The 13003-nt window shown below is 46.3% G+C and overlaps 1 protein-coding gene across 1 annotated transcript in view; it reads right to left on the bottom strand.

Annotated features, from left to right (window-relative positions):
- MTX2 (metaxin 2) overlaps positions 1-8122 on the bottom strand; it is a 77097-nt gene extending 68975 nt beyond the window's left edge. Inside the window, exon 1 of the mRNA XM_044271956.1 lies at positions 8002-8122. Coding sequence (XP_044127891.1) covers positions 8002-8065 — 64 coding nt within the window. The 5' untranslated portion in view covers positions 8066-8122. The remainder of the gene's footprint in view (positions 1-8001) is intronic.
- Between the last annotated feature and the right edge of the window lie 4881 nt (positions 8123-13003).

Raw genomic sequence — 13003 nt, forward strand, 5'->3', positions numbered from 1 at the left:
AGAGCAGGAATCGTTAATGGGGTTTTTAAGAACACGGTGATAATTTCAGAGGTGGGCATTTTATTCCCTAAGCATACATTTCTGTTTCTCCATGTGTAAAACTGTGAGAAATTTCCCTGAGATGATTAACTACTGCACGGGCTCTTGCAAAATATCAATAGCAAGAGAGCAGATCGCACAGTCGGGAACTCAGTGGCTCCAGAAAGCCATATCTCATTAAAATTATAAGAGCGTGCAGCCAGAAAGAACACAATTAGGAGGGTTTTGATTGGCGGACTTGCTAGCCTGGACATGCCAACCATGGCGAAGAGGCTTAACGGACTGATTCACTGCTCCTCATTTCACTGCTCCAAATCTCAATTTCCTCAATTTTCTCAAACTACTCCAGACACGGAGACCGAGCCAAAAAGGTTAACTATTCACAAGGACGCGATGATAAATATTCCCAGCACTGGTTCTGATCTTGTGGTAGGAGACGCAGACAACATCTTAGGACAGCAGATTTCATAAAGCGGAAACAACCTATGACATTAAAGGGGTTGTCTGGTTTCCACTATTGATGATCTATCCTCAGGAAAGGCCGTCAATATCAGATCGGGGGGGGTCCAACTCCCAGAATAACCGCTGATCAGTGGGGACCAGCGGAGATCCAGCCGCAGCCCGGCAAATAAAACTGCTGCGTGGCCGACTCTCGACATATTTGCCTGGCTGCGGCTGGATCTCTGCCGGGCCACATTATAGTTAATGGGGGCCCAAGGGCTTTCCACACGCTTCCAGCAATGCCGGATCCAGACAGCCTGCCAGAGCTGTCAAGCGCTGGTGTGAAACTAGCCTATACAACTCCTTCGCCCCATTCAATTGAATAGGATGGGGAGTAACTACAATTGCTTTGTTCCATTCAAGTGAATGGGGCGGAGGAGCTGTAATTGCTCTGCTCACCGCCGCAATGTCAACGGTGAGCAGGTAAACAGTGAAGAGAGCGCAGTGCTCATATGAGCGCTGCAGTCTGTTCAAACAGCTGGTCGGCCGGGGTGCTGGGAGTCGGACCCACCAATCTGATTCTGATGACTAGAGATGAGCGAATTTCATATTTTGAAATTCGTTCACGCTTCGTTTGGTGGTAAAAGGTGAATTGCGTTATGGATTCCGTTACCACGAACCATAACGCAATTCTATGACGGAATGCATAACACGGAATGCCTTTAGAGGCCTTCTGTTATTCATTCCGTCATAATAGAAATCTATGGGCTGCAAAACGGATCTGTCTCGTTTCCATTATGCAGGGGAGTCCTCTCCAGCATAACGGAAATATGACGGATCCGTTATGCAGCCGATAGACGTATTATGACGGAATGAATAACGGAAGGCCTCTAAAGGTATTCCGTTATGCATTCAGTCATGGAATAGCGTTATGGTCTGTGGTAACGGAATCTATAACGCAATTCAGATTATACCATATACGGTATATGAAATTCGCTCATCCCTAGTTACAGTCTTTAGAAAAGGTACAGAGCGGAGTGGTTTCTCACACATTATCTGTGCGCGGTCTCTAAGTTGCAAAAAGGCTGTCTTACTATGAGGGTTAAAGGGGTATTCCCATCACAGACAATGGGGGCATATCGCTAGGATATGCCCCCATTGTCTGATTGGTGCGGGTCCCACCATTGGGACCCGCACCTACAAGGAGAACAGAGTGGGGAGAGTTGTGGCTGGAGGACCCCGGGTTTCCTCGGTCCGGCCACCAAAAAGCACTGCTCCCCTACAAGTGAATGGGAGCAACCCGCGCATGCGCAGCCCCCGCTCCCATTCATTTCTATGGGGCCAACAGAAATAGGCTATTTTCGGCGGCCCCATAGAAATGAATAGAGGGTGGCTGCGCATGTGCAGTGCGCCCTCCACTACTTCCCCCACTCCGTTCTCCGTGTAGCGATATGCCCTCAATGTCTGTGATGGCAAAACCCCTTTAAAGGACAGGTTGAGAACAAGATGGGTCTATGGGATGTTAACTCCTACCACAGCACGCTCTTCCTGGCATTACTGATGGGTTTTCACCAGCCTCCTGTATACAATGCCCTGGCTCCTCCAGGGACCAGAATCACCCAGCCCAACCTCAGCGGAGTGTGAGTAGTGTGTATGCCATTGCCAGCAGCGCTTGGGTTTCTCCACAGCTCACTCTCTTTTTGAACAATTCAAGTCCACAGCACGTAACAGGGTCACGGCCCCTGCAGAATACCGCATAAACTGTAACCTGGAAATACACACACAGCTCCACGTCACAGTAACTTTGCCATTTACCACACTTGTCCCCTGGGGCCTCATGCTCCATCCTCTACTTCCAGGACGACAACCGCTGACGCCAATTCCTGGTTGAGTCCCTAGTTGGCCTTAGGCCGAGCAACCCCCGAGCCACGTCAAACTCGGACTCTCTCGTACACTGTCCTCCTCATTCATTCCTCCTCAGCCTCCCAGTTAAAGGGGTTGTCCCACAAAAAATATTCTACAGTTTTCAAACCAGCACCGGGGTCCTGAATACTTTTGTAATCACACATAATTAAACATTTAGCATAGCCACTGAGTTATTCAATAAAATTTATCTGTATGGCGCCACCTGCTGTTAATTTATTTCTTCTTATTTCTTTGTCCTGCTCACTGGGAAGGTCGCACATGCTCAGTTTCATCCTTCAACTGCCTCCTGAGCTGTGATAGGTAGAGCTGAGACACGCCCCCTGAGCTGCAGCAGAAAAGACACGCCTCCTGAGCTGCCAGATCGATATAAATCTAGCAGAGCAATGATTGTGGGGATCTCTGGATCCATGGGAGGTCCAGGGCTGGTTCTAGATTTCTTTGAATTAGATTGTCATGTACTATATGATGTCTGATTTTCATTTTTTACATTAGTCATGGGATAACCCCTCTAATCATTTGGCTTCTCCCACTGAAGCACATCTCGGTTGTTGACTAGGTCCTGACCTCCACTCAGTCTCACCGTAGGTCTCTCTATCACTCACACTCTCAGCAAAGGCACCGGGCACGCACAGCCACATGGATACACCTCAACCTCACCTACAGACGCTGCAGTGCAACGCTTTGAGTGATGCAACATCAAGTCAGTCAACAGGCACCACATAATGGCCCCTTCCGACTGACACCTCCTTCTGCATGATGGCATCCAGGAATTCCGTTCCCAGTATCGTCAACTAACAGGAATGATAACACCACTGAGACAATGGTTCCCCCAACTCCTACTGGGACGCGCCAAGGAGTGCCTGGCCACTGTGAGTACATGGCATACACAATAAGAGCTCATATCAATTATATTAGCATATTTAAAGGGATTGTCCGAGACTTTAAAGGGTTTCTACCACTTCGGTTTCACATATTTAGCTGTCAGACACTAGCGATCCGCTAGTGTCTGCTCTGCCCAACCATCCTAATATAATTGCTTTTGGGGCAGCCGTTTTGCTAAAAAAAGAACTTTTATTAATATGCTAATGAGCCTCTAGGTGCTATGGGGGCGTCATTAGCACCTAGAGGCTCCGTCTACCTTCAGAAACTGCCGCCGCCCAGCGCGTCCCTCCAGCCCGCCCATCTCCTCCTGAATGCGATCCTCCTTGTGAGCGCCTGTATTCGGCGCATGCGCAGTGAATGTCTGACAGCTTCCCTGCTCAGACATCTCCACTGCGCCTGTTCCTCGGAGCACTATGGCGTCATCGCGCAGGCGCAGTGGAGATGTCTGAGCAAGGAAGCGGTCAGACATTCACTGCGCATGCGCAGAATACATACGCTCACAAGGAGGATCGCATTCAGGAGGAGATGGGCGGGCTGGAGGGACGCGCTGGGCGGCGGCAGTTTCTGAAGGTAGACGGAGCCTCTAGGTGCTAATGACGCCCCCATAGCACCTAGAGGCTCATTAGCATATTAATAAAAGTTCTTTTTTAGCAAAACGGCTGCCCCAAAAGCAATTATATTAGGATGGTTGGGCAGAGCAGACACTAGCGGATCGCTAGTGTCTGACAGCTAAATATGTGAAACCGAAGTGGTAGAAACCCTTTAATACTGATGGCCTATCACAAGGATAAGTCTCAAATATCGGATTTCTGGGGGTCTGACTTCCGGCACCAAAACTGTTTACGAGGCACAGTGCCATACATGTCAGAGGGACAGAGCTATGTGTGGTAGGTACCACACACTGCCACTACAGAGTGCATGGCAGTGTGCCGGTTCATGAAGAGGCCGGAGCGCTTGTCTGAGTGCCGCAGCCCCCAGGTGATCGCTGGAGGTACCAGGAGTTGGACCACCAACAATCTGATATTGATGGACTATCCTATGGAGAAGTGCAAATCACGTAACATACATGAAGTGTAAACCCGGCCTAACTGCGATAGGGGTCATAGTGCCGTGTAGTGACGTCTGAACCGTACAACTACATGCATCCACATCTACTAAGGATCTCCTGCCGGTATACAGACATCTGTTTCTGACGCGGCCAATAAACATGAAGCCAGCTTACCAGCATTTCCATCACCTATGTCAGCCCAGTGTGAAGACGCTCGCCGTGCATGTTACGGTTTTCTGTCAGTGACATTGTCTTCACTAAATCTCAAACAACTTTTCAGAATACATACAGTGCATGGTCTCTGCACATGGCAGTACATGACCGGGCACCCCATGGACCATCGCCATTACATACAGTCCTGATGTCTGACAATGGAGTCACAAGCTTCCCAACCATCCGAGATCCAGCGGGACATCATCGAGGTGCAGACAACACAGGCTGGAAGGGTCCTCACTACTGTGAGGGGGCTCAGAGTGACACTATTAGGGCTCATTCACACGACCATATTCGTTTTTGCGGTCCGCAATTTGCGGATCTGCAAACCTCGGATAACGGCTGTCTGTGTTACGCATTTTGCGGATCGGATCCTCTTTCTCCTGTGTAGAAATGCCTATTCTTGTTGGCAACTGTAGACTAGACTAGGACGTGTTCTATCTTTTTTGGCGGGGCCATAGAATGGAAGTACGGATGCGGACAGCACACGGTGTGCTGTCCGCATCTTTTGCGGCCCCGTTGAAATGAATGGGTCCGCAAAACAGATGCAGACAGAAATATGCGGTCATGTGAATGTGTGGGCTTTAAGGGATTGGGGGGGATTGGGGGGGATTGGGGGGTGGGGGGCGGAATAGTGAGAGGTGTTACCTTGCAAAAAAAAAAATATCCTGCAAAACGCATGCTGCTGGTATTGTCCCTCTTTACGTTTTTACGTTCCAAGCTGAACAGTATGGAGTCATAGTCACCTATGGCGAGCTCTCTGACAAAATACTGTGGAATTGGTCGAACTTTAAATGACCACTCCAGTGTTATACCTAGTGTACAGCCTAAGGGTCCATTCACACAAACGTATTTTCGTTCCGTGTCCATTCCGTTTTTTTTGCGGAACGTATACGGAACCATTCATTTCAATGGGTCAGCAAAAAAAAAATGGAACGTACTCCGTGTGCATTCCGTATGTCCATATTTCCGTTACGCAAAAAAATAGAACATGTCCTATTATTGTCCGCATTACGGACAAGGATAGGACTGTTCTATTAGGGGCCAGATGTTCTGTTCTGCAAAATACGGAATGCACACGGATGTCATCCGTATTTGCTGCAGATCGCAAAATACATACGGTCGTGTGCAAGAGGCCTTAGGGGGCAAAGTCTGACACAGAGATGCCGGACACCAAAGACAGAGTCCCTGTGCCATATACCATCCCCTGCTATAGGAACAAGACAGTGTAACAATTTTACACGGAGTGTTCATTTAAGGCATTGTTCACATCGCCATTTATGTTCCATCCCAATATATTTGAATAGGAGATTATAAATGAATGGATTACATTAGAAAATTGATCTTTCGCATCAGTGTGATCAGACAAGACATCTGCAGACAGCCTCGGTACATATGGAGAAATCACAGAAATAAAACGCTTGCGCCCTGCACTACTTCTATTTGTGCGATGCGACTTGTGTGCATTTTTTTTCTCCTTTTTAGTGGAAACCACAGTGGAAGTTAGATCATCCTTCCTCCACTGTCGCAGAATAATCAAATTTATCCATCATTCACTTTACAGAATAGTTATAGAACTTCATATTACATTAAGGGTCCATTCACACGACTGGATGAATCTTGCGGTGCACAAAATCCAGAGGGCGTCCGTGTTGCATCTGGTTGTTTAGTTTTTTTGCGGATCCATTGTAACAATACCAGCACTTGTCCACAAAACAGACAAGAACAGGACACGTTCTATCTTTTTTACGGGGCCACAGAAGGGACATACGGATGCGGACAGCATTCGGTGTGCTCTAAGCTTTTTTTGCGGAACTATTAAAATGTATAGGTCCGCATCCGATCCACAAAGAATGCGGATCAAAAATACGGTCGTGTGAATGGAGCCTAAATAGATATAATTCCAGGATGTATCTGTAGTCCAGAGCTGCACTCACAATTCAGCACAATTTAGAGGTACAATATTCTACTACTCAAGCCCGTGCAAAGGTTCCCGATGCCTACAATTTCATACCGGTAGGACACAACTGGTGGAGTTGGTCTGAGTGATTCTGGAAGCAGCAACGGCATGGCCGAGCGGCTGGCCATACTCCTCCACTATGGAACGAGTAATCTTAAAGGGGTTATGCAGTTTTTTAAAACTGATTATCTATCCTCTGGATAGATCATCAGCATCTGATTGGCGGGGGTCCAACACCCGGGACCCCCGCCGATCAGCTGTTTGAGAAGGCAGTAGCGCCGCCCTTTGCACTGTTTACCGCAGGCCCAGTGACATCACGACTAGTATCACTGGCCTGGGCGCGGCTAAGCTCTGTTCACTTGAATGGAGCTTAGTCCTGCCCAGGCCAGTCGTGACATCACTGGGCCTGCAGTAAACAGTAAGAAGGCCAGGCCGTAGCGCTACTGCCTTCTCAAACAGCTGATCGGCAGGGGTCCCAGGTGTCGGACCGTCGCCGATCAGATGCTGATGATCTATCCAGAGGATAGATCATCAGTTGAAACAAACTGCAGAACCCCTTTAATACCAAAGACGTACAGTAATCTGGGCGGACTGGGAACTAAAAGTGGCGCTGGAAAAAAATGAAAAAGTGATCCCATGTTGTAGGCGGGTCCAAATTGACAGAAGGCAGGACATCAGAACAGAAGTAGGCGGGGCCAACAATACATTAGTGCAGGGCAATATACCGCCCCAGCTGCACCAAATCACCAGAAATACTGCCTCCTGCACCACAGTATTCAACTGTGTTACCGTCCTGAGGACATAGATACAGTTGAATTTAGGAGGGCACCTGCGGCTGCTGGCCAAGCGCGTAGGAGAGAATCAGATCATCATGTACATAGGCTGGCGGCCATGAGGAGGTCTTGAGTGGCGCTTCTAGGCATTGGCCCACGGGGAAACTTTCCTGTAGGGTCTATGGCCAATCCGCCCCCGACTCTGGCCCTGCATTATAAAAGTGTTTCTGACAACAAGCTTGCTGACTGGTTCCAACGACAGCCGGCAGAATTCTGAATTCAGCTATTTACTATGATACGGTCTGGAACTCAGATTTAGCGCAAGGTGTTGAGAAATGTCCTGCTCCCATTTACCCCACAGGAGGCCACGGCCACAAGGACGCGATGACGATCCAATATCAGCGTTTTATATCACGTAAACATAGAACAATTCATCTGGCGACCGGATATTCCATTGTAATCCTCCAAAATGGAAATAACGGAACAATCTATTGACAACTTCCTCCTGACAACTCTGACTTGTTTGGGCAGGGGACATTGTATAGTCACTGCCAGTTCTGGCCTGGTACTACAAGTCCCAGCAAACACCGACAGGCTTGTAGCTACCAGTCACCTACTGCCCACCTGTGATGAATGAGCCTGCATGGAAACTGCCGCCATGTCTGTGCTGCCTGCCATTACCACACACACAGGCTCTGGTGCAGGCACGGCGAGCTTACCTGCTATCTGCGACACAAACGCTTCAGTAACCAGAGACATTGCCAAGAATCCTCCGCTCCACATGCAAGGTTAAGGTCACAATAACAGGAAGTCTATCAACGGGTGACAGCGAGACCCGGCACTACTTCCGTCTGCATCCAAGGTAACGGGGGATGCCATTAAATGTTAGTTGTTTGACACTAAATAAAGTTTATTTAAAAAAAAAAAAAGAAGAAGAATCGCGGTCTGCTTGAGAACTGCTCTGGAGGAGAGATGATCACGTGACTGAGCTGACTGAATCACACACGCCATTTTTGTGTTGGGCAAAGTAGTGAACAGCACTGTATTTTAGTTTGGGGAAAGTGAGGGTAATTGGGGCATTCCTTCAGATTTCGGGGTCTACTCGAAGTTTGTAATGAATATGACTTCTAAGTTTTACCATTCATAAAAAAGTGAAGCTAGACGTCCATTAATTGCATACTTGGCAGCTTGTTGTGGCAATGTTTAAAATAAAATTATTATTATAATTTTTTTTTTACAACAATTCACCTTTATTAAATATGAAAGAAATTGAATAACTTTGTCTTGTACTAATTTGAGCTGTATGTTGTTTTGTTCTCCATTCACACCCAAATAATGCAAAGAGTTATTGTTTGTACAGGTTCCTGGGCAGCTCATAACCACCACAGCCCAGGACCTGAACAGGTGGGTTAAAAAAGGACCCCCATCTCTGTAATGGCCAAGACTTCCTAAGAATAAAATTAGCGGTGGGTATCGCCTCTCCAGGGGAACAAAAGAAAGAAAGATGCCAATTTCATTCTTTTCTAAGCAGTTCTTTTTTCAGGGTACGTCTGCAGCATTTCTGCTGGAAAAACGTGGATTTTGTTACAGAAATGCTGATCTGACACAGATTTCACTCTTTGGATTGCAAAGGGTGAAATGTGCAATGAAAATCCACAGCATAAATTGACATGCTGCACATTAGGCCTCGTTCACATTTTTGTTTCCATTTGATGTCCGTGAAGGATCCATGTTTGGTCCATGTGTCTGTTTTTCACCCTCCATGTGTCATCCGAATTCCATGGACACTGCTGAGTTGAAAATTAATTTTCAGAGCATTGCCTACCAGTGGTCAGTGAAAAACAGACCAAACATGGACGCAGCACAGATGCCATCCGCGTTGTGTTCGTTTTTTTCATGGGCCTATAGACTATAATGGGCGTGTTTGATCTGCATCACGGACCAAAGTATTGAATGTCTCTGAGATTTTTTCACTGACCCGCGGTCAGTAAAAAAATACGGATGTTTGAACAGACATATTAAACTGAATAGTTATGTGTGCTGTCCGCAAAAAATGCAGGAAAAACAGAAATATGAACAAGGCCTTAAAAGCTATGTACACCTTTGGAGGCAATTTTCTTTTATAATTGCATTTTACAAAAAAAAAATTTTTTAATTGTCCTTTATTAAAAAAATATTGAGCCGTTCTGTCACACCTGGTTGTTTTTCTAGCTGTGTGACTGGTACTTTCACTTTCACTTTGTGGCGGTCATTTAATAAAACTTATCTCTAAATTACTGAGAGGTCATAAACATTTATTTAGGCCACATTCTTATCAGTAAGATAAGAGCTGAGTTATAATGAGTGTTTATAATGTCAGAGAGCAGAGATATGGAGTCCATCTGCTCCTGGTCTGACGGAAAAAACTGATCCCAAGGGTGCTACTAGAGCGAGGACTCCATATTTTTAATAAAGACCAATTAAAAAAATTCTTTTTAGGTCAAAATGAGTACGATGCAAAAGAATTACCCCAAAGGTGTACATAGCCTTTAAAATGTACCTAAACCTTTACATAAACTTTATTAAAACTTATTGTATATGTGACATAAAAATAATATTTCTATTATACTTTTTTTTTAGCTAGCGAAATAGGCCCCTGAAGTTCGGGTGCCTATTGCACTTTGCAGTCCGTCCGGGTGTACAGATTTCACTGGGGCCGCAGTGAGCAATGTACAGGCAGGAGCACATATCACTGCCTCTGCCTGTACCAGCTCCGCTCGCTAAAAGCTCTGCATAGTCATCACCTGTGTGCTCTGCCAGGCGTTAGCAGAGCGAGCACAGGCCGGAACACTGATTTCCTCACTGAGTTTATGGAAAAGTTTAGGTACACCTTAGAATCCGCACCGCGGGTCAATTTCTCTTCAGAATTTTTTCTGCAGCGTGTGGATGAGAATTACTGAAAGCTCTTTCACTTTCCTGGTACTGTGGAACCCTGTGGATTTGCCACATGAAGATCAGCCACAGCAAAACCGCAGCATATGGGTATGTTCACACTGAAAAAATAAATAAAAAATAATGCAGAATCTGCTTTATGATTCCTTGTGTTTTTAGAATGTGGTTTTTATGACTACAAAGTTTTTCACTTTTTATTTGTGCAAACAGACAGATTTTTAACCTCTGGGATGTGCTTCTGTAGGACATCCTGCGGATACGCCAGATGGGAATAGCCTTTAAAGGGGTTGTCTCACTTCAGCAAATGGCATTTATCACAAAGGTAATACAAGGCACTTACTAATGTATTGTGATTGTGCATATTGCCTCCTTTGCTGGCTTCATTCATTTTTCCATCACATTATACACGGCTCGTATCCAGGGGTTACGACCACCCTGCAATCCAGCAGCGGTGGTCATGCTTGCACACTATAGGAAAAGGTGCCAGCCTATGTGCACTCACGTGGTCCCGGCCACCAGAGAGACCGGTATCTTTTCCTATAGTGTGCAAACGCGACCAGCGCCGCTGGATTGCAGGAAGGTCGTAACCCCTGGATATGAGCAGTGTATAATGTGATAGAAAAATGAATCAAGTCAGCAAAGGTGGCGATATGGACAATCACAATACATTTACAAATGCCATTTAGTGAAGTGAGACAACCCTTTTGAGGGTTGACCAGCATGTATAGAATTGCATCTACACGAGCCAAGACGTGCCTCAGAGTGCTCTCTGATAAAACCTGCTTTATCCTTGCCATCTGCGCATATTTAGCTCGGATCTGACCCAAACTTGGTGGATTTGACCCAGCCACAGTGTATTCCACCCCTGGGCCTTTATTGCGGCCTCTCCCGGTCTGAAACCCCATGACTCTAGTCGAGGCCTACAAAGACGCAGAGCTTGTGCCCCCATTCCGCTATTTTACCACCTGGGCTCTCTAAGAAGCTACAGCAGTTCCGCATGTTCTTCAGAACCGACCATGATGGAGAATAGTGCCGGGAGACCCAGTAAGAACAAACCTCCCGTGCGAGCCCTAGCCGCGACCACGTGGGATTGAGTGCCGAGGCCCGTCCGGCTCTCTGAATCCCTGGACTTGCGTTTGGTCTGCTGGTGCGTAAAACATAGGCCTAAAGAAAGGCCATATTTGAACCATCCGGGTTTTGGCCAGCGGTCCACACACTCATCTGGACCTTAACACTGAGAACTAGAAATACCTTAATGCTGCCTTTGACGCAATCGAAGACCAAGAAAACAGAGGCTGCAGAAATAACCTGAGAATAAAAGGTCTTCCTGAATCTGTTTTACCCGCGTCTTTACACTCTACTATCTACCAATTTTCCAATCCATCCTTAGAGACTCTATTTCAGAAGATGTCATTATTGAACGTGTTCATAGGGCCTTGAGGAGGAAACCAAGTGACAATAAACCGCCACGAGATGTAATATGCCACCTCCTGAACTATAAAGTTAAGGAGGAAATCCTGCGTCTCACCAGGCCTTCAACCCACATAGAATATGAAGACGCTCAATTACATATCTTCCAAGATCTCTCACCCCAAACACTCCAGAAGAGAAGGACCCTTAAACCGCTAACATATGCTCTCAGAGCCAAGGACATTCAGTATAGCTGGAGGTTCCCATTTGGCCTAATGTTCTCAACAGGAGGGAAGCGATTTCTGATCCGTTCAGTAACAGATCTCCCTGAAGTCTACATGGCGCTATATCTACCTGACCTCCAAATTCAGTAGTGAGACTTGGATAATCTACCGCGCATCCATGCTCCAACTCCCTGGGAAGAGGTCCACTCCTGGCTTCTCGAGGCCCTTAAAAAGCTGTCCAAGTTTTCAGAGGGAACTCTAGTTCTGGTTGGGGACTTTAATGTGGCCATGAACCCATTAATTGATACATCTACCGGTAGATCCTCCTTACGATTTTAAGCCCTTGCAAAACTAAAACGTCTTCTCTGCTCATTACAATTGACTGACGTCTGGAGGGCCCTACACTTATCCAATAAAGATTACACACACTACTCCACACCTCATAACTCATATCAGAGAATTGATTATATATTTGTCCCTATCTCCCATATTCAACATTGCCTCTCCTCCTCCATTAAATCCCAGGCTCTTTCTGATCATTCTCCAGTAGAACTTATATAATAACAATTCCCTCCTCCCCCTCTACCTCCAGATGTTGGAGATTAAACTATATACTACTGAAAACCCCCCATATTGTTGAAAAACTTAAGAAGCTACTAAGGGTACTTTCACACTGAGTTCCGTCAAAAGGGTCAAGTTATATCCCCATGCATTCTGAATAGAGAACATTCCGTTCAGAATGCATCAGGATTTCTTCCGTTCAGTCATTTTGACTGATCAGGCAAAAGATAAAACAGCAGCATGCTACAGTTTTATCTCTGGCCAAAAAAACAGAAGACTTGCCTGAATGCCGGATCCGGCATTTTTTTCCATAGGAATAAATGTCGGATCCATTTTGCCGGATGACACCGGAAAGAATGATCCGGCATTTTAATGCATTTTTCTGACTGATCAGGCATTTTCAAGACTGATTACGATCCTGATCAGTCTTACAAATGCCATCAGTTGGCATACGCTTTGCCGCAAGTGTGAAAGTAGCCTAACAGAGTTCTTTGAGACTAATGACAAAGGTGAGGTTTCCATGCAGACGCTCTGGGAAGCCCATAAAGCTCATGTCAGAGGGGAATTAATATCCCTTGCAGCATATGCCCACAAA

Source organism: Bufo gargarizans, chromosome 11 (assembly GCF_014858855.1).
Source record: "Bufo gargarizans isolate SCDJY-AF-19 chromosome 11, ASM1485885v1, whole genome shotgun sequence".
Classification (NCBI taxonomy): Eukaryota; Metazoa; Chordata; class Amphibia; order Anura; family Bufonidae; genus Bufo; species Bufo gargarizans.